This window comes from Amblyomma mixtum, chromosome 1 (genome assembly GCF_055824585.1).
Source record: "Amblyomma mixtum isolate Tamu chromosome 1, ASM5582458v1, whole genome shotgun sequence".
NCBI classification, from domain to species: Eukaryota; Metazoa; Arthropoda; class Arachnida; order Ixodida; family Ixodidae; genus Amblyomma; species Amblyomma mixtum.
In genome coordinates, this window is record NC_143012.1 from 234,720,460 (window position 1) to 234,748,347 (window position 27,888).

General features: G+C 44.9%; 2 protein-coding genes across 2 annotated transcripts in view; one reads left to right on the forward strand and one right to left on the reverse strand.

The window, feature by feature from the left end:
* The first annotated feature begins 8,755 nt into the window (after nt 1–8,755).
* On the forward strand, nt 8,756–21,200 carry LOC149371160 (peroxisomal trans-2-enoyl-CoA reductase-like). Its single transcript, XM_089564723.1, has 8 exons — nt 8,756–9,821; nt 10,014–10,150; nt 10,624–10,789; nt 14,762–14,843; nt 14,945–15,041; nt 16,335–16,436; nt 18,061–18,175; nt 21,103–21,200. The coding sequence occupies exons 1-8, from the start codon at nt 9,692–9,694 to the stop codon at nt 21,165–21,167; spliced, it is 894 nt and encodes a 297-aa protein (XP_089420849.1). The 5' UTR covers nt 8,756–9,691; the 3' UTR covers nt 21,168–21,200.
* A 3-nt stretch (nt 21,201–21,203) lies between these two features.
* Irbp (Inverted repeat-binding protein) overlaps nt 21,204–27,888 on the reverse strand; it is a 36,405-nt gene continuing 29,720 nt past the window's right edge. Inside the window, exons 14-16 of the mRNA XM_089564726.1 lie at nt 27,691–27,809; nt 25,411–25,503; nt 21,204–21,369 (exon numbers count right to left, since the gene is read on the reverse strand). Coding sequence (XP_089420852.1) covers nt 21,256–21,369; nt 25,411–25,503; nt 27,691–27,809 — 326 coding nt within the window. The 3' untranslated portion in view covers nt 21,204–21,255. The remainder of the gene's footprint in view (nt 21,370–25,410; nt 25,504–27,690; nt 27,810–27,888) is intronic.

Below are 27,888 nucleotides of genomic sequence, written 5' to 3' on the forward strand. Positions count from 1 at the left end.
TTTATTTCTGCATATATCTTGTGTACGTGTGTTACCACAGGAAATGAATAGTTGCAGATCAACAAGAGAAGCATTTGCCCTAGCTGAAGGCGTATCTGATGATCATAGTGACGCTGACGACGAGATATACATATACGACTTAAAAGCGAGGGCTTATAGAGGAGTGGGCGGAAAACTAACATCACATACAAAGAAGCATGTAACACAATATTTGCAGCAAACGTGACAGCCCGCAGCTGTGGCTCGATGCATATACATCTGTGGCGTTCGGCTGATGAGCCCGACCGGGGTTGCAAGGTCCAAACCCAGTTGTGCCGGCTGCATTTCGATGGAGGCGAAATTCGAAAACACGCATGCATATGATGTGCGATGCAAGCCCTCCACTGCGGCGTCTCTCCATGCTCATCTTATACGTTAAACCATATACCTCTACTTGCAGCCCATCACAAATGTATTGCAATGAGTTTAGAAGAAATTTACATTAGGTAACATTATCTGCGCAAAGTCTTTTAAAACAATTAGATTCATGCAGACTGAGGCTGCAGATGAAGTAAGGGTGTTCCACTTGCATTTGCGGTGCCCTGCAGATAAGAAAATATCAGTCATGTGATGGGTGTAACGCCCTATAATTATTCGAGTAATCATGTTTCAGATTCGCTGCTGCTGGTCTTATAAGACCGCCAAACGCGCTCATGTTGTGAAGGAAACCATTAAAGTGCCGATCAGACAGTATGTGTTTACTTGGGCTGAGTGCATTCGTGTGCAGTGAAAAAGTACGCCTTTGAAGATCGAGCAGTTCAACAGGGTATTATAGAGTTCAAGGGTATTTATGCTCATGCGTGGAACTCAGCTGCCCGAGCGTAAAATTCCTGGAGCAGATAGTCGAGATTTAGGACCCCTCCTATATGTTTTGTTTCCATTCAGTTCCATTTCTAAGGGTCAAAATGAGGTCACATGCATCGCAAGGTACCGTCTTTGTCAAAAGTAACCAGGCTGCATGGTTTGCTTTTAGCTTGTACAGTGGAGCCCTTACGGCTTCCCTGAAGCAGAAATGGTCGTTAAAGGTAAGGACGGGGGGTCTTCTTACCTTCCAATACCTTTTAATCGTTAGGAAAGCCGCAAGGGCTCCACTGTACAAGCTAGAAGCAAACCACGCAGCCTGGTTACTTTTGACAAAGACGGCACATGCACTATAAAACTTCAATAGCAGTCGGTAAACGAAAACCTGCACCCATAATAAAATGCAGGGCGATTACAGGCCCATGCAGAACTTTTCGGCTGCACCTCAGGGCAGCCGGATATAGAAGACAGATAACGTTACAGCGGAGGAAGGGAGGCAATTGTGGCCAAGCAAGAAATTCGTTGTGGACCTGGAATGAACATCGTCTATATTTCTGTACCGCCTTCGTCAAAACTCTTTAGGCAACTTGGTTAATTTTTTTCACCTGAGCAAAGGATAACCTATATGGTGTCCCTTCAGCTCACTAAGGTGAGAACCCTCGTCCTCACTGTCAATACCGTTTGGTTACCAGGGCACGCCGTAAGGGGGCTCCACTATAGGAATCAAAAGCAAACCATGCGGCCCGAAGACTTTTGGCCAAGGCTCTATGTGCCAGGATTTTTATCTATTAAAACTATAGAAGGAGTCGTACCATACAGCTCAACGGTGACTCTTCATTTGCAGTACTGGTATACACGGCACGGCACTTTCCATTCTGTGTAGGCACAGCGTTAATCGCTGGTCTTATCTTCATGCCTGCAACGACGTCAATGCCAAGCGTGCGGAGCTGGCTGAAGTAAACAAAGTGGGTTCGCAGCAACAGAAGCGTGATTTATTTCGTGAGTGTGGCACAAATTCGTGTTGCCTTAGGGAGCAAAGTGTCACAGCATGCGTGAATATCTTGCCTCGGCACCACACGCGGATGTAGATATAGTTTTCATATTTCCTTCTTGGGCACCCATTCTGCCCGCACTCCACTTCCATGACACGATGTGCACGCGTGGCCACAAGCTTTGCGCCATAAAGAGTTCAACAACGCACTCGAATGAGGGCCCTATAGCTAAGAAACATCTTGGGGAGGTGTTTTATATTTAATAGAATTAGAAGCCCCATCGAAAAAGAAAAATGCGTGGTCGGTCGCATAATTCAAAGGACAGGAAGTGACGCCCTCAGACCGGAAATGACAAATTATACGTTTCGATTAATCTTCATTGCGTCCGTATCGCCACCTCGAGACACCTTCGGGAAACCATTTAACGACCAGCTATAGATGACCCGAAAAGATGTCCGGTTCTGTGCAGACAGACGCTTTGGGGTCTGCAAACACAACCGTGAAGAATGACACAGAACTAGATGTGAAGGCAACAACAGCTTCTATTGCGGTTGCATTGCCAAAAATAATGTAATTAGGTGTCCCTGTGTTTTCAACACCACTACCTGGCATGAAAAATGTTTTGTATTTATTTTCATGAATGGTAGTGGTGTTAAAAACATCTACAAGTGTCAAATAGCAGCGAAAAATCTAGTAATTTCAAACAGCTGCAGGAGGTTTCAAAATCCTTCGTCGACACACAAAATTCGCCTCAGATTTGTACAGAATGTCTTGCAAAACATCTTGTATAGTTTACTAAAGTGCAGCATGACCTATATAGAAGATGGCTACAAACCGTACCAACATGTCTAGAAAAGTCTTCCAAGCAGTGATTAGCACATCTTGAAAATACGTCTTATAAACAATCAGTAAAGGTTCCAAAAGGGAAACTGCATAGCTTTTACAAATCGACGAGCTTAAAAGGGTCGAGTGTGTGAAACTTGCAGCTAAAGCGTGCGAAGTCCCTTTGGGCTAGCATCTGAAATGGTGACGTAATCGCCGATTAAAATCGCGACAGCCTTCAAGCTTCTCCGGTGCAGACAACTCCAAGTGGGGAACCACATGATGACGTCATCGAAGGTATCGGTACATTTCCAACGTATAAATGTCTCATTTGAAGGGAAAAAAAATCAATGCCACAGAAGGCAAAGCCCGTCCAGCGTTGTTTGCCAGCATCCAATGAGGCACGGCAGGGTGTGGCTGACGACAGCAGTAATTTGAAATCATACCTTCCGTGACGTCACACAAACCTTCACCGCACACCTCTTATGCTTTGAGGAGAAGCTCAAAAGTCAAATCGTCGACTAAGTCACTGTTTTAAATGCTAGCGCCAAAACACTTGGCATGCTTTACCGAGAGCTTATATAGATTTGAATCCTTGAATATCGCGAAATTCTCAGAAAGTGGTGCTATTGCCCTTTAAAGGGCAACTGCAGCGCTTTTTTAAGAATTTCGCGATATTCAAGGATTCAAATCTATGTAGGCTGTAGGTAAAGCATGCCAAGTGTTTTTGCACTAGCATTTAAAATAGTGATGTAATCGACGAGTGAATTTTGCGCTTCTCCTCAATGCACCGGAGAAGTGCAGGAAAACTCAGCGTGACGTCACGGAAGGTATGATTTCAAATTACCGCTGTCGTCAGCCACTCCCTGCCTTGACTCGTTAGACGCTGCCAAATTACTCTCGGCAGGGTTTGCCTTCGGTGTCACAAGTTTTTTTCCTTCAAAGCAGGCGTTTGAGCGTTGGGAATGTACCCATACCTTCGATGACGTCATCATGCGCCCCCCACTTGGCGTTGTGCGCTGCGGAGAAGCTTGAAGGTTGTCCGGATTTTAATCGGCGATTACTTCACTATTTCAAGTGCTAGCCCAAAAAGACTCCGCCTGCTTTACCTGCAAGTTCCACAGATTCGACCCTCTTAAGCTCGTTGATTTCTAAAACATATGCAGTTTCCCTTTAAGGCGGCTTGTTTACCTTGGCAAGACGGGCTGACGCTCAGTGGATTATATAAGAGAGAAGAAAGTACAGCTTGTGCATGTAGAGAAATTTCGCCGAGTATATGTGGTGAAAGAGCAAGTCCATTTTGTACTGTAGGAACCAGAAACTTCTCACGAAAGTCAACAGTGTGTCTACATTAAAGGCAGAGAGGAAAACCGAGAGCAACGCGCAAACTGGACGACTGTAGAAAGGATATATAAAACGGAGGAAAAAGCCCACTCTTAGGGTTCTATGCACAGAACATTCAAGAATGCGCGTCATTTTTAAAATATGAAAGTCTAATGCGATTAAGTCTCTTCGAAGGCCCGAGAGGTACTGTTCCCAATAGCTTACACCTCCTCTCCTCCTCTCCCATCCTGTAACAGGTACCTACATAGAAGCAGTTTTGCAGCCTTCCAAAGACAGTACACTCTACACGAATACGTATATGTGGGAGTAAAAAGGACGCACACTCCCTTTCCTTTGTGTGTACTCTCCCCAACGGCGTACATCGCGCTTCGGATTGCTGCCACAAACTGATGAGGACTTATGATAGGTGGAGACGAAAACGACCGCAGATGTAGGGTGCCTTTATCGCTAATCGCGACGATGATGTCAAGAGCGATGACACCAAGCATGGTTCTATAGGCGTGCGCGAACCTCTACCAGAGTTGGTCCTACCTGCTGCCGCTAGCCAAATATTCTGTTCTATTTCACGGTCGCCCCTGTTTCCACGTTCGGTTTACAACGCATACCGAGACCACCGCCGCCGAACAGCCATGTACATTCAGTTGATTTTGAATAAAAAATGATTCTTGCTGTTTTTTTAATGCACGTGTGGGTATTTGCGCGATCGTAAAGACAAAAAAAATCCGCTGTTGGTTCAGAGATATAGCGCCTGTTGACGGCACGCTTTTTCGGCGCGCCGCCAGCAGCCGTTAGTGTTTATCTCGGAACTAACAGCAAGACGAGGATACAACCTAAAAAAAAAAAAACAGCTGTTGGTAACACTGGGCCACGGTCCGCAGCGTCCCGTATTACTCCGCTGAACAACTTCTCAAGAGCGTTTGAAACCATATTTAAATAGTTAATTAATTATAATCGACTAATTATTAAAGTAGGCACAACAAAACAAATGCTGGCCGGTATTTCACATCACTCCTGACAATATTCACTTGGCCTCAGTTCAGAAGAACGCAGTTTTTTTTTTTAAAATCTGGATACATTTTAGTTGGGACACCATGTTTAATGGAGAGGGAGCGGACAGAGCAAGAGAGCAGGAGGTTCTGTCTCACTCGTCTGCCGCACCTTTCTAGCACGAAGTGAGGAACTCTAATACACTATGAGGAAAGGAATGAAAGGGTAGGGGGAAAAAAAAATCTGCAGACGCACTGAAGACTGCTTACGTGTAGGAATGCGAAAGCAGTACTGATCCTGGGTGCGCTGTTTACACGTAATGTTAGTACATGCATTAAAGTTTTTTCTGCGAGTTTATGTATTGGGATATTGGTTCCGCACCATACCGCAGACGCGCGATGTGTGACACCATCAGGAACGATGTACCACGAACGGTCGCATCACAATTTTGATACGAAAGCCTGGGAAGACCTACAATTGAAGGTGCATATGCCGTCGGTTCGAATCCCTGTCACAAGCTTGCCTTCAACATGACTAGCACATGTAAGCTATATGCAACGAGAAAACGTATGACACCACCAGGAGCGCTGTACGACAAGCAGTAATTGCGTCACAATTTCGATACCAATGTCGGGAAAACTGGCGCCACATGAAGATCGGCCATTGCCGAGTATATGTAAACGAATGAAATGTATAGGATTGCTTGAACTGGTGGTGCTCGGCTTGCTGTGTACGTCACACGGCCGCTTGATGACGTCATCTCATTTATCTTGCCATCGCTGGGATTTTCGGTACCATCTGCGAGTACACCCCCGAAGCTCGGGTATTGTGGTAAGCGTCGCAGCACATCGAACGCCTACACACTACTAGAGTAGATACACTGTATAGATCTGCGTACGGAAGCTAGTGTTTCTCGTTTGTTTCCCCGTGCGGCCGCACGAGCCTCTGTTGTGCAAACGCAATCGCATGGCTTGAAAGCATCCATGCGTTGCAGAAAAGCCGGACTCAACTGCTACCGGAAGTCCGTTCACAGGTTGCCCTGCTCTTATGATGCCTTGTCGGTTTTATTTTCGCCTGAGCGCACATTTCCACTGAAATGTTTTTTTTTTTTTTGTACCTTCGAACGGCGCAATTTTATGGTAAGTTTTCTCTTATCGTAGAAAAGGAAGCGGTATAGTGACATAACATTTACAACTGATATCGCCACCAATCCACGCTTGCATTTTGTTGATACAGTCGAGCCCGGATATATGCAGTTAATGTTTATATCGAACAGTCAGAAAGCTTGTTGAAAATCCTATGCAAAAATATAGCAGTTCTAGTTCATCGAATTCGTGTTCAGCGAAACATTCGATATGTCGAACGGCGATCTGCGCTTCTCCTAAAGGCATTCCCGCGATAACTTTTCGCGAGCGAAGACGGGTCAGCTGCGGGGCCTTGGGGCACTCGCTGGCAGCGCAATAGCGCTGCGAAACTCCGTGGCGAGGTGAACGTCGGGTGCCTCGACGGCGACCTTCACTCTGAGGTACTCCTTTTCCACTACACATCGCTCTCATGTGGTGAAGCCAATCTACCTAACTAAAGTCTGGCGGCGTCGTTTTCGCCTGGCCCACTTCGCTGCCGAAGGCGATGCGGAAACCGGCCCTGCCCTAATTTTAATGAGATTATTCAATTTCTGCTGTAGTGTTAAAAGTATTAGATATCTTATGACAAGCAGTGGCTAACTCCAAAGCACTGCATGTCCGCTGCGGTTTCGACGCGAAATAGCAGATTAGGCCTAGCAACGACTATAGAGAGCGGTGCGCTGCAATACGCCGGCGGCCGGCACGTCGCTGCAAGAAGCACATCGCATGTATCCCTTCTAGATTACAGACAAGCTGATCAGCTGGTATTTTTTAATATATCGAATTATCGATATTTCGAACAATTGTACGACGTGCCAGATTGTGCTGCTAACAAGATGTCTCATTCGCTGAGGGTATTTTCCTAATAATAAAGCGAATTTGAAAGCAGAAAATAAATGAATAGAGCAAGCACCCGCTCTGCGTGGCTCCTAAATGAAGGGAAATTTCCTGCTGGTTTCCTACTGGGATCCTGCTGGTTCCAGTAGTACCTGTTTATTACCACATTATCTGCGGTTACTGGAACCACCAGCTGATGGAACCAGTAGGTGAGAAAACCAGTAGCTGCTGGAACCGTTAGCTTCCATTACAGCACCGAAACATAAAATTTAATTCCGTTTGGATAAACCATATTCGTGCAATGTCCTTTAATAGTTCAACCTTTCTGAAGCGTTAAAGAGAATGAAATGCTAAAGTAATTTCCTAACCGTTAAATTCCTAAACGTTAAGAACACACAGAATAGCAAAAAAAAAAGAAACACTCGCAAGTAGCGACGGTAAAATCATCCCGCAGGACCATGAACATCTGCCCGTAGTGAGAACACAAGCACAGCTTTTGAGCCGTTGAGGTGGCTCAGTGGTTATGGCGCTCGGCTGCTGACCCGAAAGACGCGGGTTTGATCCCGGCCGCGGCGGTCGAATTTTGATGGAGGCGAAATTCCAGACGCCCGTGTACTGTGCGATGTCAGGGCATGTTAAAGAATTCCAGGTAGTTGAAATTTCCGGTGCCCTTCACTACGGCGTCCTTCATAGCATGAGTCGCTTTGGGACCCACAAAACTAAACCATAAACAAGTACAGCTTTAAACCCCACCCGGAAAGCAGCAGCTAGAAAAACAATAAAGCACTACAGAATACATACAACTTTCATGCGGAACTCATACACTAACATTCTAATATCATAAGGCTCATGCTTATATATCCCCCCATTATGGGTACTCCACAGGTGTTAGCAAAATGGTTAATTAGCAAAACTTTCATTAAATTTCGGCACTGTTTATTCAATTGTTAGCGCTCACAGTCGAAGAGATTTAAGTGCAAAATTCTGTTAGCTGAAGATTATTATTACCATGCAAACAAATAAAAAGCTCTCAAAAACAGCAAAGAGTTATTTTGCTGGAACCTTTGCAACCAACAGAAAGCCAGTAAGTACCCTGCTGGAACCAGTACAACCAGTAGCATTCCATTAAGAAATTTTGACTTGGATACTCTGGAAAGCAAAAATGTGGGCCTTCGCACCACTCTTTTTTCGTAGGGAGCGTATAGAGAACCCTACAACGCACTGCAGACGCGTCCGCGGGGAGCTGATATATGTTCAGTGTTCACGTACTGATATTTGTTGAAAGCGTTCATTGGGGAAAAAAATGAAAATACAACGAAAATCCGAGACCTTGTGTTGTTTTACCAGGCTTTCTGCGATTGGAAAAGGGCCAGGATCGCTCATTTGGAGCGGAGGGAGAACGAGAAGAAATGAAATCAAGTAAGGTCTTCGGTAGCAAAAACGCTGAGCAAATTTTTAAGAAAGTGGCTTTGGACTTGGATTAATCGACTCTCAAGAATCCACAAACATCGGAACTTACATTACTGACTGCAGTGTGTTGGAAGTGCGTGGGTAGTTCCAATACGAAAAGGATATAGCGTCAGTTTGCATACAAGAACGAATTTAAATCTGAAAATGACTTATGGTTACCCAAAGGAAAGCTACTTAAGTGGGCTTGTCACCAATATAGTTACAAAGTATAATCAAAGTCTGAATCCTTATTACACCGACTCTGCATTGGAAATGGTGTATCGGAAGACTGAACCTAATCGTCTCGTATTTGCATTTTTTTTCGATCCCGATAGAGAGGGAGTTGGGGTCATATTACCTAATCTGTACACAAGTGCCTTGCAAATTCTATACAAAACTGGATTACACCCAACTTTTATTGAAAAGCCTTATGGCAGTTTGTTTGGACATGCGCTGTGATGTAACCACGGTTGGCTAGAATGTTGTCTAAGCTTGGAGGTTGTCCAGCATTTGTTACGTGTCTGTGACAAGGAAGGTTTCGTTCCTTCATTGCCTGTGGGGTATTGTGTGATGTGGTTGGTGACCATGGGTTGCCCGGCCGCCGCGGTAGCCCAGTGCTTTGGGCACTCGGCTACTGAGCAGGCGGCTGCAGCAGTGGCATTTCAACATGAACCACGAACCAACCTTTCATTTCCTTGAAACAAATTCATCATATAACGTTAACCTGCCGCCGTGGCTCAGCAGTTGAGGCGCTCGTCTAATGTGCAGGAGTACCCGGGTTCGAACCCGACCACGGCGGCCGCGTTTCGATGGAGGCGAAACGCGAGTGAGGCGCCTGTGTGCTGTACGATGTCAATGCGCGTTGAAGATTTTCAGGTGGTCGAAATCATTCCGGAGACCACCATTGCGGCACCTCTTCCTTTCTTCCCTCACAGTTCAGTTTCTGCGTCATTACCTGTCCTGAAAACCAATTTTCAATTTTCATATAACGTAACTGCAACTTACACAACAATTTTATATCATTATTATAATAGTTGGGAACACTCATGTGGCGTTGCCTTCCGTTCCAACTTCCACCGTAGAAGCCATCAAATCACTCCCCGCTAGGATCAACGAGATTTTGGATGTCAAGTGGCAACACTACAATTTATGGAGCGAAATTAAAACAACAAGAAGGAAACAGCTGTGCTTGCTGATGTAGCGGTGTAGATGAGGCAACATCTAGCCGCGTTTTTTGCTAATAGATCAAGCTACGAGTGTCAGAAAGTGTAGGAGATTTAATACCGCTGCTCCACAATGGCGGCCAGCAATGCTCTTAGGCTGGGCAGCATCTTCAGACCGAATTTGTTCAAAGGAAAAGTGGCCATCGTCACCGGCGGTGCAACGGGACTAGGAAAAGCAATCACGGAAGAACTTCTTTACTTAGGTACGGTGTCACAAGTTGCAGAATTTTGAATTTGTTGGCAGTACGTCTCCCATATGGTTAGAGCGCATGCATTCTGCTTATTTCAGTTTTGCGCTTTCACTTTCCGCGTTCGAAAGTAAACAGCGCCAAAAGTTTCCCTGAAGTACCATGCACTCGTGAAGTTTACGTCACAGAAACGTTGAATAATTTCAGGTTGTTCGGTGACGATTGCATCCAGAAACGAAGACAACTTGAAGAGTGCAGTCAAGGACTTTCAAGGAAGAATACTGCCGGAGGGCGAAAAGGACCGAGCGACATTTACGCCATGCAATATCCGCAAGGAGGATCAGGCAAGTTATTTCCTGATCCAAGTTGGAATTTACTCTCGCTTCCTCCAAGGAAAGAACGAGTGCCGTGAAAAGTCGTAATCAGCGGGTTGTTGCTTGTTTTAGCTATTTATAAAATTAAGAAACGTCGCTAAGCAGGCGGTGTAATATATGACCCACTCAGTGTGTAGGTTACGGTAATAGCAAGGGTCGCAGGCAAGAGTTGCTTGCATGCAACATCAAGACTCCTGCATACAAGAGGTGAAGTTCTGATGTGAAAACAGCAACCTAACAAGCAGAGACTGTGAAATAGAGACACCTATAAATTTCCATGGTTTTACCGAATTGCATCCACATGTGCCAGTCATATGATTTCAAAATGCTTGTATGCCTTGTTCTTAACGCTAGTCTATCTCTTAAGAAGCTGTAGTGAACTTTTATCGGGTGACAATATTCTATACTGAGTACTTGTTGAGATGAGTCACTTTCTTCCACAGGTAAAGGAACTTTTTCATCACACCCTGGATAAACATGGTCGCCTTGACTTCTTGGTCAACAATGGTGGTGGCCAGTTTATCTCTATGGCCGACAGTATTTCACTCAAGGGCTGGAATGCTGTTGTTGAAACAAACCTAACTGGAACATTTCTCATGTGCAAGGAAGGTGAGCCAAAGTAGCTGTTTTCATCTCACAATTCCATTAACTCTAAGCTAAGATAAGCAAGCTTAGCCTCTCTGGTGTCACTGCCAGTAAGGCACGAACGTGGAAGGCAAATGCAGAACAGAACATGATGCCATCATTTGCAAAAAACGACACTCGGCTACATATGAGTACATCTAAATCTAAACTGCTTTTTTACATTCCCGATGACGAAAAAAATATGTAACGCTGCAATTATATGTTGACTGGGCATTCACATGTGGATAGAGAAGTAAAACTGTTTATAAACAAGACCTCTTTTCACTGTTATCTAATAAGGAGTCCTTTTTATTAGTACCGCTGGAATCACAGCTGACATTAGTCCCTAGAAGAACTCTGCTTTTCTGCTATGATTGTGACAGTTATCACCAGCTTGCCACAAAAAGAGGTGGTATTGACATCACACATTTGGTGATGCTTGTATTCTTATCTGACGTAGTGGATAAAAGCGCTCTTGTGGTTTCAGATAAGGAGTATAACTGCAACACATGACGAAACCACTGCTATTTTATTGTCAAAATATTATTAAAGTCCAGAATTTGGCCACTGTACCTGTATTAGGGTAGATATAATGAATTGCATGAACAGTGGGCACGCGTAGTTCTCTGGTACAATTTTTAAAGAAACGTCGTGATAAAAGAAATACAGGTAGGTGTAAAAAATGGTAGGGCTTTAACGTAGTTAAACCGAGTAGCCGTGTGAAAGCAAGTGTTTAGCCTAATTGGTGATGGTTTTGCTTTGCTGGGTTGTCGGCACATCTTGCGAAAGTATTAGACTCAGGTTAAGCTCTGATCAAGGTTAAGCTATCTAATCTGTTCGCGCCGCAGATGGAAGTTGATAAAGAGGACGATGTGCAATGCACGGCGCGAGAGTGTGTTGCAGTTCAACACGAGGCGTGATCGACTGCAGCTATAGCATAGTGCTCTCGTGCAGTGGCCAGCAAAGCTGATCTTTTTGCATCGCCGCGGGTTCGAATCCAAGTCTCCGCAATATTTATTTTACTTATTTATTTAGTTATTCAAGGTCAAGGTCAAGGTCAGGGCTTGATCGATGGCCTGGCTTTTGCAAAAAGCTTTGGTCGTGTAGTAGAGCTTTCGCTTTAAAAGCCCAAAGCTGACGGACTGAAGATCTCTATGCGTCCTTTTATGTGCCTTGAAACCTCAAAAGTGCAGGTTGCTCATATGTCACCTTTTGCAAGAATTAGTAAGGGCGTGTAGCACAGACACCTTCAGACACTGGTAATGACATTATCAAACAGCAAACGGCACTAATGTTTCTGAAAAAAAAAAGGAAAGAAGCATGTTATTATTGATTAGCATCACATTCTGGCCAAGCACAGATTGCTGCTTGGTTACTGTGTCATAGCTGCTGCCCTCAGCATCATGCTTAGGACGCTGAAATGAGAGCAAAAGTTCACTGCGGCAGTGATAGCCTATTCACGACCAAACATCTAGCGCCACTGAAAGCAGTTACAACTAATGAGCATTAGTGTTTTTGACAGCGTTCCATCAACTTATGTCTGGACTTTGAACTTTGGCACCTCTTTATTGGTTATCCCAACGCTACACTTTAAAGCTTCCTTGTCATTCTAAGACCTCAGTACACCGCGACTACTGATACCTGAGTGAGAGTAGCGGTTATGATGAAAAATGCCACTGAAACATCCAACAAAAACCTCAACTTAGTCTAACTGCAGTGAATGGCAGATAGCTTGGTTTGGAATTTTCATGTGTACAGACGTGCTGCTGCAGCTGAACCTGCAAGTGTGGAAAATGGTTTTTGCAAATGTGAAGATGTTTGTGTGTGTCACATCATATGAATTGGCAAATAGCTGAAGCACTGCAATAAATTAAAAAAAATGCTGCATGCATCTATGGAAACATATAGAAAGCCGAAATCTGTGGAAAGTCTGTATTCCTTCACCAGTCAACTCCTGCAAATAATGACTGCATATCTTGGTGCGCAAAAAACAAAATGGAATAAGACTGGTGCTTTGTGAATGTGGAATGAGATCTGATGAAGTCATTAGCAAAATGAAACAGCATAAAATGAGGGGGTGAAATATAAGTTTTGCCCAAACATGCCTCCTGGTTCACGTGTCTGCTTATGTCACTCCACCAAGCATTAGCTAGGAAGTTGAGCAGAATTTGCATGCAGTGATAAAATATACTGGCGGTGTCAGATGAAATACCAGCAAGACAGCTGCTACACGAAGAATGAAATGAGAAGACCTTAGTTGAGGGAGACTGAATACCAGCCTACTTAATCCACTGTACAGTAAAAACCAATACTTAGAAGTGTTTAATATCCTGTATCCCCTGCAGTTATGCTGTTCACATTCGTGCATTGCATGAACAAGCAAACGTGGTTTTCTTTGGTTGTATTCCATGAACCTACAAGTCAAGGACATAGTGGCAAATACCCCTCAAAGCAGGCCCTGCAGCCAGCAATGTCGGCCAATGGTCACAATGTTGCAGTTAATTCCATTTCATGGAGACATTCGCCTGCATTTTCACGCTAGGGGATGAACTGTAACTTCATGAAAACCGGTCGACACCATTCGCTTGGGGGCCTCCTTTGCCTCTAGGCATTTGGCTCTGTATTCTTTAGTTGTATCCAAATATAAATGCCTTACCCTTGAACCCCCCCCCCCCAAATAAAAAAGTTTGTACTGAGAATGGCAGTGCTGGCATTGAGGCACGTTAGTTGCAGTGGCAGTTTAATGCCACTTGGTGTTAAGGGAAGAAATTTTTATGCAAGAAATTTCATGTTATTTGGTGGTATGCGAAGTAACCTAGCCGTAATAAGTCTCATACAGTCACTATCATGTGACATGGCTACATTGCTTGGTGGTGCAACCATCTATTCAAGAAGATTCCAATCCACTGGCTACTGGTTCAAATCCACCTCTTGACATCATCAGTAGCACATTATCGGAAGCCCTAGGGATGATAGATTTCAGTTTGAGGTATTTCTCTGGTGATGTTTGTTTCTTTTTGATAGGGGTGTGCGAATATTCGAAATTTTCGAATATATTTCGAATATTATATTTTTAGTATTCGAATTCGATTCGAAATCCAAGTATTCGTGTTGTTTCGAATATTCGACCCGAAGCGAATATTCGTATCTAGCCGAATATTCGTTGAGAGCACCGGCGTGCATTTCGGTCCGCAAGCCCTATCGACAGATATATAACAATATGGCGGTGCCTACACGGAAGGAAAATTCTTTCTTCCTCCAAGGGCCATGCCGTTGCTAACTGCACTGGTGAGCTTTTTTGTGGTTATACCTGCGAAGCGGGTATAGTCAGAGGTGTGCACGAAGTACCTCGCAATACGTGCCAGGTCAGTGCCAAGTGAGAGGGCATTTTCTGTGGCTGGAGGAGTCGTTTCAGTTAGAAGGGAACTACTTCTGTCTGACTATGTGGTGCAGCTGGTTTTCCTTCACGACAACCTTTTACGTCATCCCAGCAACGCGCTTTTGTGCTGATGGCAAGCTAGTCCTAATCAATGCTGTGTACTAGCCATCTTCTCTGATATTTCCACTCTTCTAAGAATAATGTTCGAGACTTTGATACTTTTTGTGCAGCCACACACACCTTTTGTGTTCATTTAATCATTGATAGTTGAACTGTGATGTTCTTGGGTGCCCAAATAAATGTTTTGTAGTGATTAAATGCGTCTGTCCTTGATTATTCGATATTCGATTCGATATTCGGAACTAAGTATTCGTATTCGATTCGTATTCGAAAAATTTGATATTCGCACACCCCTACTTTTTGATCAAGTTCTCTGCTTGAAGTTTGCAGAGCACAGCTTCTAATCACTTCCTGCCTTGAATACATTGCCAGGGTGCTATGCTGTAATCGGAAAACCCAGCTATGAGGCCTGGGTGCAAAGAACAGAATGCAGAGTGGCTTGTTCCAATGCTTTTCAGCCTATAAACAGTGGATGGAGAAGCACGGAGGAAGCATTGTTAACATCATTATGGAGAACACACGTGGATATCCAGTGGCAGCGTAAGCAGTTCCTTTAAACATGTGGCCATATATATATATATATATACACATATACAGCTTGAGCATTGTGTTAGTTGTGCTTATGTGTGCAATTTTCACAGCCACTCGGGAGCAGCCAGGGCTGGTGTGGAAAACCTCACCCGCACATTGTCGATCGAGTGGGCAGCAAACGGAATCCGAATCAATGCTCTCATGCCGGTGAGAACACGAATCTGTGAATACCAATTTTGTTTTCACACATTGGGTAAGAGTGAACTGCGCGAAAGATAGGCCTTTGTGAATATTGAGTTATACTTCTAAAGCAGCCAAGCTCAATGCTTTCCCTGTGTTGAAGGTAGCCTGGTTCTGTCCCTTGGAGTGAAAAAGAAAAAAAGAAATATCTCACCTATTTGTGTCTGCTCAAAGAGTATGGAGGTAACCGTGTTTATAGCAGTTGATAGCAATGGCCGGAAGGCGACAGAAAAAGGAAAATTTCATTGCAGCAGTTATGATGTCAGTGAAAAAAAAAAAGGCATGCCTCCGTGTTTGTCTGTAACTTACATGTAACTTATGCAGTGAGCATGAACCGTATGAAATAATTATTCAAACCTGGTCCAATTTTAGCGGAATCCCCCAAGGTGGAGTAGATTTTGTAGTAAGGGAGTAATTACTCACTGACGTCCACCCGAGCGCAGCCATACGGCTACAAAGGAAAGCTATACAGCTTTCTCAGAAACTTCGTAGTTAAAGAAAAATTTGTCCTGGTCCCGGGCTCCAACCCGGGCCACGTAGTTAAAGAAAAATTTGTCCTGGTCCCGGGCTCCAACCTGGGACCACCGCTTCACCGGAGCAGTTGGTAGAGCGACTGCTTCGGTGAAGTGGTGGTCCCGGGTTTGAGCCCCGGACCAGGACGAATTTTTCTTTAACTACGAAGTTTCTGAGAAAGCTGTATAGCTTTCCTTTGTAGCCGTATGGCTGCGCTCGGGTGGACGTCAGTGAGTAATTACTCCCTTATTACAATATCCTAACCAAATATGGCCCTTCAGACCTCACAAAATAATCCTTAATGTTTCGATCGTAAGGATGTTTTTTTCTTTTTTAATTTCGCATATCAAAACTGTGCGCTTATTACCTACATGTTGGAGATGTATGCAACATAGTAAACTAGGTCTTCAGTTGTGTGCTTTGCTAATGTGCACTGTGTATAATTGTTTGTGGCTGCTTTGTGGATAAACAACTCTTTTGACGATGGGCAGCAACATGGAAAGGGCACTAAGTGAAGGTTAGTGCACTGGCATGTAAATAGTGCTACTTCTAATGCCTATGTATGCAGTTGTAAAAGGCACCTCACGCAATAGATTTCTCCCGTGACATCTCTCCGATCTTTGCCAGGATTCAACATTTGGTGTACTTTTTTGACATCTTCAGGTGCCTTAAGTTCAGTGCTAGGTTAGCAATATGGTGCCGTAAATGTGTAATAGCAGTTATTTTTTCCTTCTCTTTTTTCAACAGGGTACCATCTACTCTGAGACTGCTGCAAAGAACTATGCAATTGACTTGTTTACATTAGTAAGGCCACGACTTCCTGCCAAAAGACCTGGCATCCCTCAAGAGGTCTGTAGTGTACAGTTTCAGATTAGTTGTCTTGTATTAGTGGAAGGAATGCATTCCCTTCTTGCATGCGAGCCACAAAGCCTCTGGTGAAGCCTGCTACAAAACGCTTAAAGGTGCACTGAAGAGAAATCTGAACTTGTCTTTTTGCCGCGGGAAATCGATCTACACGTTCCTAGCATTCTTAGAAACTGCGACTTATTGCCCTATATGGCCGATTTCCCAAATTAAATAGAATTAACGTCCAGCTCCCACCCCTTTTTTTTAATTCTCCCTCGTACGGTGGGCGGAGTCGACCAACGCGTGGAGTGCCTTTCAGCCAGTCCCGTGGCGGTTTGCCGCTCTGCCATCGGCGGAGTAATACGTAGTAGTCCGTAGTAGCAAATAGTTCGCGCGTATTTTTATTTCTGCGGGCTTATTTTGCGGCTATATTATCTGCGAATGAAACTATTCATGGAAACCTAAAAAACAAAATAAAGCGAAAGCAAAGCCTCCATGGAGCTGGCTGAAAGGAACTTCACGCTTTGGTCGACTCCGCCCATCGTACGAGGGAGAATTAAAAAGAAAGGGCGGGAGCCAGACGTTAATTTGATTTAATTAGGGAAATCGGCCATACAGGGCAATAAGCTGCAGTTTCTAAGAATGCTAGGAACGTGTAGATCGAGTTCCCGCAGCAAAAAGACAAGTTCAGAATCCTCTTCAGTGCACCTTTAAGGCCTTGGCCGTGGCAGGCTTTATGCAGGCTTTTTTCTGTAGTTCGCAGAAAGTCACTTTGTAGAAGCTCTGGCATTTTGCAGCAGGAGTTAGACATTGAGAAACATGGCAAAAGCGTAAAGTTTTGTTCAACATAAACATGCTTCTTAACAAGAGGCTTCCGTTGTGTACATTGTGTGTCACAGCCCAGAAAACAGCAAGGCTTAGTGGGAAAGGACCACAGGCCGTCGAGAATACTGGACAGACATCCCAATGCTAGTCGAGGATTTTTTTTCTGCTGCGTCGCATAATGAATATGTACTAACTTGCACGCATCTTGTCTTTAAACATTGCATCACGATATGAATGCATCACATTTTTTGCTTTTGCTGCCAACAGAAGTGCTAATTTCTTTTTCGCGTATGTATTATTCTTCCCTCCAGTACATTGCCCATGACAGCCCTTCATGTAAATACATATAGCACTTGAAAATCCTTTGCATCTCGTTTGCTTTCATGGCTTATCCCAGGGGCGAATGAAAACAAGTGCAGCCTTTGCAACAAATGTACAGGCCATTAGTTTTGCTTCTGGGTTGTGCACTGCAGCTCATTTTCTGTTTCCAGTGCTCCAAACTCGTCGAGGATGAGGGGAACTCGTCCTTAACACTCTAGTGCTCCTGCATGCCAAGGATGCTACAAAGTGAACCCTAATATATGGGCCTAGAAGCAAAGCGAGTGGCCTGTATACTTTTTGCAATGGCTGTAAGTTGCCTATGAATGCAGGCGCAACTCGGTTCTTAGCACCCTGTTTCTCTACAATCCGAAGTTTAAGAAAGGAGAGAAAAAAAGGGTGTGTGTGTTTGTGTGGGGGAGGGGGTTGCAGTGTTAAAATTTGTGCTATGCGATATTCCAGCGTTTTCATCGCATTCTGACAGGTGTCATCCGCAGTGTGCTTCCTGCTGTCTCCTGGCGCCTCTTACATCTCTGGAGCTACACTAGTGGTGGACGGTGCTGGCCAGTTCTACCCGGCTCTATCACTTGAAATTCCAGGTTAGCAGCCTTGCCTTTTAACGTGATAGCATTAAAGTCTCTGTTACCCAGAAAAGCCAGCATCGGCGGTGTTGTCGGTGTTGCGAGCGGTCAATAGGGAGGTGTAGGGTGGCCCAGGCAGCTGCCCCCGGAGATGCAACCTAGGTCACGTGATCTTCTGGGGTCATCACAATGTACCCACCGGATTGTGAGCAGCAAACTAATCACCCTGGCAGGTGGCAGTTAAATTAATGGTTGATCACAAGAGGTTGCTCGGGAAGAGGAACTCGTGTCGCACAAGAGCCTGCGGTGGCAACACCTGCCATCGCAGGGCAGTGGCGCACACCTTAAAGGGATACTGAAACAAACTTTTGGAGCTGCTCTTTTACATGTAAACAAGAGCTTGACTGCTAAAATTGATAAACGCGACAAGTATTTTAGCGAAAAAGGCGGATAACACATTTTTTTTCACGATTTATCGCGGTATCGTTGCACCTGGCGGCCGCCTGTGGAAGTTGCGACTAGACATCATTACACCCGCGTGCCCACTGTTCCCGCAGAAGCACGATTGCCATCGCGTCGGCCGCTCGTCGTCTGCTCACGGCTACACAGATATGTCAAGATGTCAATCGATGTTGCTTACATATCATAACTGCATGCACACTTACGTCTAAATGCAGCTATTTTTTCCGGACCTTGCGCCATTTCTAACATTCTCACTTTTAAAACAGAAGCCCGCCGATGTTTAGACTAGTGGCGCCATCTGGTGGTTAGGATGGGGAACCATTATTGTCAACAAACCGACGACCCTCTTAGCCTAAAGGGGGCAGAATCGTCACTCTAAATAAAAAATAAAGCAAATTTATTACTCATACGTTTTCTTATGGGGGACAGGAGACATAGCGAAAGACCGGTGGCCCATTTATGGCCAGTGAATGCGTTGAAGAAGCCAGTAACAGCGACGAAACCAGTCCGAAGCGAGGTTTCATGTATCGAAGGGCGCCGCCATATTTATCGCCGCAGGAGGATGCCATGACGTCACGCTCTTCACCTCGCGCCGGCCGGGAGGGCTTGGCGCGTCCTCATGAAACATCGAAAATAAAACCATCCGCTGAAAAATATGCGCAGTGACGACTAGATTTCGGTGTAATCACATTCTGAGAATCTATTTTGAGTGTTTTTGTTCAATTTTAAGATTTTGCTTCAGTATCCCTTTAACCACTGCACCATTGCGCAAGGAGTGGTATGAGGAATCGCCAGTTCCGCACATATGGGCATTAACTCATTAATGCTATCGCTTCATATCCTCAAGGCGGAGCTCAAGTGTCCCCTCCAATTTTTTTAAGTGCAGAAATTTAAGCCAGAATTTCATTTTCGTAATTCCTGCATTACAGTGGCCATTCAGAAAAGACCTGCATCAGGGTACAACGACAGCTTATTCTGTCATCACAACAGCACTCGGATTCATCTCGCTTTAATTGGGGTAGCGGCTGGCTGTTAAGCTGTTGTGGTGTGAAACAAGGATTTTTCTTCTTTTGAGTCCTTCTTACGCCTTACGTTTCTTTGAAGATCATTGTCGAGTACACAAGAAGAGGGACGGTGGAGCACAAACATAAGTATGTCTCTTGTATCTGTGTTTTGTGCCTCTGTGAAGATAGATGCTATCCAACTCGCAGGCCCTAATGTACACATTTTTTTTTTTTATTACGATACAAAAATGGTCATTGAGTACTTGTGCAGCTATTTGTCAGAAAAGCACTCTATCGAATTACTGTTCTCAGTAAAAATTGATTCTTTGGCTCTTTTTGGGTGCGTTAGTGTTTTGTGTCGGCATACACGCATTTATGGCCGAGATAATTGATTCAGGAAAATTTCCCGCCCCTCGATACAGAGTTGTGACGTCTACACCGAGGACTGGATGCCACTGTTTTGAAGTGAATGACAGTATAGCCTAGCCTTTGGAATCCGCACCCATAAATTGGTGTTGGCGCATGCAGTTTGCTTGAGAAATCAGCCGGTGGTGACGACGCCTGTTTCTCATTTTCCGGCCTTTTCTGGCTTATAGAAGATCTGTTTTTCGGTGAAAAGTAGTCTCAGTGCGAATAGAATGCGGTAACCTATCAACACTTCAATTTGTTATCATCATCATCAGCCTGACCACGCCCACTGCAGGGCAAGGGCTCTCCCATGTCTCTCCAATTAACCCTGTCCTTGGCCAGTTGCGGCCACCGTATCCCAGCAGATTTCTTAACCTCATCTGCCCACCTAACTTTCTGCCACCCCTGCTACGCTTGCCTTCTCTTGGAACCCACTCATTACCCTTAAGGACCAGTGGTTATCTTGCCTTCGCATTACATGCCCTGCCCAAGCCCACTCCTTCCTCTCGGTTTCAACTAGGATGTCGTTAACCCGCGTTTGTTCTCTCACCCATTCCGCCCGCTTCTGATCTAACGTGTCCCTTTAAAAGCAAGCACTGTTTCTGTAACACATCATACATATATTCTTGATTTTTCTCTGTGCTGGCATTTACTTTGGTTTTTGAAGTTCACTGAAAGCTGTAATTAACACCAATAAGTTGTTTCTGTGAAAGGCACTTATGTAACATTAAGAACGGTCACCTGCTTGAATTAGTGCTAGATATAGGAGGAATAATGTTGAAATGCTGACTGCACGCAGAAATTACTGAAAATGTAGTTGATCACAATACTCCGGCCAGAAAAGAAGTATATGTTACAAGACATATTCTGTTGATATTTTCTCATTTATATTACGTGGTTTCTCTGTGTTGCCCAGCCGAAGTCATATGAAACAATGTAATACAGGAGCAAAACATTGCAGTTTTGATGAAGCAACGAAAAGCTTGAACCATATACTTTATTTTCGTTAACATAAAATGGAATGAGGAAAACAATATTATGAAATGAATGCCTCTCTCTTCTCTACTGCAGAGCACGACCGATGGCCCAAGCATGACAGCTGTATCGACAGTGACACCAAGGCATCATCATCGTAGCTCTAGCATTTTGTCCTATGTCACTAGTGCGAGACATTCCATCTCTTTCCAAGCCAAGCTGACGAGACTGCAGGAGTGATGATGGAGGCTAGAGCTTGAGGTGCTTCTTGATGCATTCAACAATGTCCGCCTTCTTAGATGGACAGCGGATGCCCTCCTGCTTGCAGAAGTCTCTCAGCACGTTGACGGTCAGGCTGGCCAACTGTGAAACAAGAGAGCCAGATGTGTGACCCTTGAGACTGCAGCAGGAGCAATATTCTCTTGACATACCAAAGGACTACCGAACAAGTCTTAAAATTTTTATTATCTTTCTATTCTCCGTTTCATACATAGCAGGCAATGCTGCCAAAGCTGGCACGCCTGTTCGCGCAGGCTAAGTCCGCACGCAAAAAGTAGTTCGCCATACAACCAAAGCGAACACAAACATATTTCGTAGTGACAAATCTTAAGTACCATGACTGGCACCTCCTGGACTTTGTTTTACCTTTTGCCACATTTTCGTCCTGCGACTCGTCGAGATTTCGAGAAGCAAAAAGTACATGTGGCGGTATGATACGCAGTTGGTAGGGCGAATCGCTTCTACTAAATCCGCGCCCAAAAGTAGTTCGCTCTCCGTGAAAATTATGGCCAGAGAACCCGAACAATGTGCGCTTCACAGCTTCGACCGTCATTTTCAGTGCTACTACATTGTTTTATACCGCTCTTTGCAATTGTCCAAACAATGAACGGAGTTTCGAGAACAACGAATGATATATGTCGGAGCAATACAGTTTCGTGGACGCACTACTTCAGCAACCTCCACAGCATTGCCTGCTATGTATGAAACTGAGTATAAGTTTGAGGATCTTGTTGAACAGCAGACCCACAATTTTTATCGATTGTTATGTTTTCTCTACTTAAGTCCTGTTAAACACTACACCCAACCTGACACTACATCACACTGAACAACTTATGCATAAAAGGTGGTGGAACATGCGATGTGTTTACAACACGGTGTTTGGAAACGATGGTAGTTGGCTGCGCACAGACCACTGGTCTCACGAACACAGCACGACTGTTTTTGTTTGCTGTGATATGCACACACGTTTTAGTGGAAAGTATTCCCTCACAAAGATATGGTAGAATCCCAATGATACAAATCTCACGGAGTCGCAAAAAAATATACGTATCACCTGAAATTCGTGTCACTCAAAAGCGAGCAAAACCCGTGTGCTGAAGTACAGGAAATCCAATCACGCAAATCTGTTTATGGCTGGCAGGATTGACCTATCACCGTATGTCACTGCTCAGTGCTTGTGATTGTACCGCATGACTGGTGATTGCAGTGTCAGCGATGTAAGAGCAGTGCCGTGTGCCCAACCTGCCGTGGTGGTTCAGTAGCTTTGGTGTTCAGCCTTAGCTGCAGCGGCCATATTTTGAAGCAGGTGTAACACAAAAATGTCCGTGTGCTGTGCGATGTCAATGCATGCTAAGAAACGCCAAGTGGCCTAAATTAACCCGGATTTCTTCAGAACGGTGTTCTTTCTATAGCTCATGTATCGCTTCGGGATGTACACCCCACAAGTTACAATTTTTTGGCACCTAGTGCCCAAGACATTCATATCATCTGTAGTGGCACACGATGGCCTTCCGAACACCCAAAATTCTACATATTGTACACAATGCCTTTTGGCCAGGAAATCCTTTGTATCGGCCGTGATCGTATATCATTGAGATTCTACTGAACTGCAAATTGCGGACACTCAAAGCATTGTGCCTTTGACACACTTGCAGGCTCACACTTTTTTATGACAGTGAGAACAAAATAACCATGGCCTTACACCACAGCAACAGTGCTACAATCCGTGATAAAAGCCACATCTTTACATCAACACTTCGACCTTACTCTGGTGTCAATTAGACTAGGTTCAAAAGCTTCAGACATTGAAATTATAAGGTACAAGATAATGCTGAGCAGGTAACTTAACATGTAGCAATCAGCAGGTTCGCCGCTCTGAGCTATAACCACCATTTGTATATGTAGTAATCTAACAACAAAATTCCACCAAGCTTCCTCTGTTCCTTTGAGTAAAAAAACCTAATCTGCGTGTGAGAAATATCAGCTGCAAGGATGATTTTGCTGCACTAATAGTAGTGTCTAGACTGGCAAGGTGAAAGCATTCCACTGGAATTTGGTTTACGGGAGGTTTTATGGTAGCCATGCACCGCTGGGACTGACTGCTTTGAACGTCTTACTAGTCTTGGATTACAGGACACTCGCTGGTACAAATTACACATGCCATTTTGTTTGTTAATATTTAGAAATGACATCGTTGGCAGTTTCCTATTTGATTTATACAGATCAAAAGCAGCACCTCTAGTCCAGATGTGTTTAGCCTGCAAATTGTTGCTCAGAATTTGTTGCAATCTAATTGTGTTCAATAGGAAAAAAAATAAAGCCAAGAATTGAAGACTGTACAGCTTTTTTTTCTTTCCACCAGACAAACTCTGCACGTTGAACTACAATTATGCGACCAAGTTTTCCACCTCCGTCTCGGAAGTTGTGTTCTTCTAACAGCACCTACAACAGTTTAATCCAAAAGCAAATGCTGGCCAGCCAAACTAGGAACCAGGCTGTACCATCAGTTCCGGTTTGGCGCTTTATGCTGCACGTCTGATGGTGGCTTGCTATACTCTAACAAGGCCTGCACTGAGCTTTGCTACAGCATTTTGTATGTCACTGAAAGTAGCTGTTTTTCCAAGTTGCAAAGACATATACAGTAAAACCTCGTTAAAACGTACCCGCTTAAACAGTACTTTCGTTTTAAAAGTAGTGAAGTCAAGTCCCCGACTGAGCACCCATTGAACATAATGCATTTTGCATCCGCATAAACCGTACCAGCTTATCGCGGTCGTATCGGTTAGCACGTACCATTTTCACTTTTCGTCGCACTCGCGCGTGACGAATTCACGCCGGTAGCACCGACCCAAAGGACGGTTCTAATGACAAATTGGCGCCAAAGTTGGTAATCATACAACTAGCGCCATCTTTGGGGGTTTTATTGCCGCGGCAGCAATAACTACCCGTGGCCTCCGCGACGGCGAGCCGCCGGAGCCGATCGCGGAGGCCATAATTCGGAAAATCGGATAACTCGACGCGCACGCGAGGTCCCTACAATTATACATAAGAGTCTATGGGGCGAAACTCTCGTTAATTCGAACAAATTTTGTCGTGCGTCGGTTAATTCGACTTCACTCCGCAGCCCGCAAAGCCGGTGCGCCGAGAGCAAAAAGAAAAAAATACTGCCACGAGCGGCGCTACTGTACTGCTCATAGGCGATCGGTATGGTCATCGTCATCAGCAGCGTGAGAAAGGGCGAGGGAAGCGAGGTTAGCGGCGGCCGAAGCAGCTGGCGTCTTTTTTTTTTGTGCTTTGTTGTGTGGCAGCAGTCGTGCGCTGCTTGTTGCTGTTTTGTTGCGACTGAGAGAAGGGTGAAAGGAAATTGCACCCTGCCTACTGGCTCAGCCGAGCCACCACCGCTGCCTAGTGCAGATAGAGGAGAGTTAAAAGATCAGAGGAAAGATAAAGAGAAAAGATAAGACGCGTGTCGCAGCAACAACCGCGAAGCCGACGCTGGCTGAAAGAACAGATAAGCGGCCAAAGCCGCGCCCGCTTCACCTCCTCCCCGCGCTACTTTCGAGTGGGTAGCGCGCAGTGCCTGCGCGCCGGACAGTGATGAGGACGACGTGGAAAGTGAGGGTGATTTGGGCCCAACAGTGGCAGAGGCTGCTCGCGCTGTAAACGTGATGCGGCTGTTCGCTGAAAAAAGGGGACTGGCCGAGAAGCTGGCTCGCGGCCTAAATGAGTTTGAGGCTGCTGTTGTCGCTGCCAGAACACCGCGGCGTCAAACGAAGATTGCCGACTTTTTCAGTGCAAAATAAAGGCTGCATGTTTTTTTTCCTTCTTTCAACTACTACTGATCTTTGGTTTTGTTTTTTGGTAGGTAAGTGGGCGATTTTATGCTACTCCTGTTAAGCGGTACTACCGTTTAGTACGTACTTTTTCCGGGTTCCGGCCAACTACGGTTTAACGAGGTTTCACTGTATGGGACTTCCACCTAGCATTGTTTAACGGCTCCATGTTAGCAACAAGTGGCCACCACCATTGTTTTTCTTTTTTTCTTATGCACTGCATGAACCCTGACCCATAACCAGTGACGAAGAAAAAAAGAAGAAAAAAAATGCTGCAAGCTAATTGCATTACCTTGCCACGGTTTGCCTCTTCGCGGACATCCACAGTACTGCCTTGGTTTTCCGATCGACCCTTTTTGGCTGGGCTTCCATCTCCAGAAGTTTGCTGTGAAGAAGAATAGCGAAACATTAATTACAACATGTTCACTGCGTCGTGGGTCACCAGTGGGTCACACTCTTATGCAAGCTGCGCGGCCAAGAATGACTGATGCAGTGAAGCCATGAGATAGATGATACTGCATCGTGGGTCATCGGTCGGTCACGCTGTGTATGCAGGCTGTACAGCCACTAATGCTGAGTCATGCAGTAAAGTCTTGGGTCAGCTCAGTAAGAGTCTGTGAAAACCATACATGCAAGGTCGCTATTCGTTTCTGTTGGCAGCTCGCAGAAGCTTCTCATGATGCACAGGATTAGGAGTCCGAAAATTGCTGCCACACAGAATGTGTCAATGACTAATGGACCTTTATGCACATTTTCACGTCTTCACATTTTCACGTCTTCAAATACCGTAAACACCTGCGAGGCGTCATTCGAGGATAGCAAAAATTAAAAAAAGTTTTTAGCAACATATAATGTGAGTAAGGAAAGCTCACCACAAGCATTTATTTGCACTGCATTTCGCGCTTGACTTGGTGACTCAATGGACACTCGAAAGGCATATGTGCCATGCACTTGCGTGTCCAGCGCCACCCCGTGCCAGGCATCTAAAAGGGGCACGCATCTCCATGTGACTGGTGCTAGCTCGCTTCCCTTCTCACGCTGAGTGGCTGTATTAGAGAATTGCATGCTGTGAAGAAAAGTGCAGCTCGCACTCGCTGGAGCAACACGGTCCTCCGACTGCTGTAAACCGGTGCAGCATATCTGGCGCATGCGCGAGATGGCAGTGCGGGCGCCGATATTCAGTATGTATATAAACCTGGGCACCAAGCATGCCCAGACAGACTTCGACATATGCACTGTATGCAGGAGCGCGGCGTGTGCACCCTGGAAGTGTCCTCGAAGTCCTGGGCTTTAGTGATCGTCGTCATCAGGTGTACCCTCACCCAGGACTCCCTTGTCAGAGACATCTGTCCATCAAAACCCTTCTTCAGTACCATTCAGTGCGTTCGATACCCTGCATTTCTCGAAAGCATGACCGACAAGCTCCTCGCAAACACTGGCCAAGGCATCTGTGATCCAACAGCAGAGAGTGGTTCGACAGGCCTGTTTCAGCCGTCCGTTGGCAGTAACTGCAAGCTCTCCCTACATAGTCCGGTCCCTGTAGCAACGCTTGATGCAATGCTAGTGCTTTTGGCAGCTAAGACTATACTATTCCTTTTAAAAGCAGCCAAGTACTGCTTTCGCAGTCCGGGTATCATGCGAGATGCAATCGTTGTGCTTCTGACAGTGTGAGTGTCACAAAGTGAGTGCGGCGAAATGCCGTCAAAATTGAAACCATCGAAACAGCGAATCAGTGCGATCGCTAGATAGTGCTTTCTCTCGCTCGAAGCACGATGGCTATAGTGCTCAATAATAATGAGACCACAACTGCAAATTTCAGCTGAAACTCATTCGAGTTCCGCATATAATTAGAAATTGGTCATGCTAAAAACTAAAAAAAAAAAATTGCTGTACGTGGCTTTTATATTAATATAGTCTTTGCAAAAGTGAGGCTCATCAATTAGCACAGCCGTTTACAAATTACTATTTCCGCAGTGTAGAATGGAATACAGTTCACCAATTATTTGGGCAACTGAAATATATCTTTCCATTTCTGCACTAAAGAAAAGCTATACTACTGCTCCAAAATAGCCCTCCCATTTTGCACGTTCTATCCCACTGCAGCTCACTGCACAACACTGCAAAGGCACTTCTGAAAACCATGCTTCATAACCAACCTGCACTATCGACATTTTCTTCACCTCTGAAGACTTTTATATTGATTCCAATGACTCACAGACAATACCTACTGCTTGACAATGATAGGACGGTATCAAAGGAAACACTGGAATGGGCCTGTCACATCGCCCTTTTAAACTTCAGTGCTGCATGACTGAAAACAACATGCGAAAAGTCTTTTCCCCACATCTAGAAACTTATGGACTTCCAAAATCAATTCTCTGGTCTTGCGACTCCCCTCGAAGCGAAAGGAAAGAGAAGAGAAAAGTTGCTGTATTACCCAGCTTACTCCTTGCCCTGAATTTCTATTGCTGCTAAAGGCAGCCAGCTCGACATAATCACATTTATGACTTTCTGCAAGAAGGAACTCCTCTGCGGGTCTCCAGCTGATTTGAGGACAGTGCTTGGCACTGACCGCCCTTTTCCTCGATCCTGTGCTGGTAGTGGTCGAGTTGCAACCGTCTGGAAATGCGGCCTCCAAGAAGGCCTCCATCTCTTCTCCTGCCTTGCTCTTCATCTTCTCATGATTGGGACCTGGAAAATAGCACATGCTAATGTAGGCCGACACCTAGGAATTGCAAAAGAGCTATTTTAGTAAGCAAACTTCTTAACG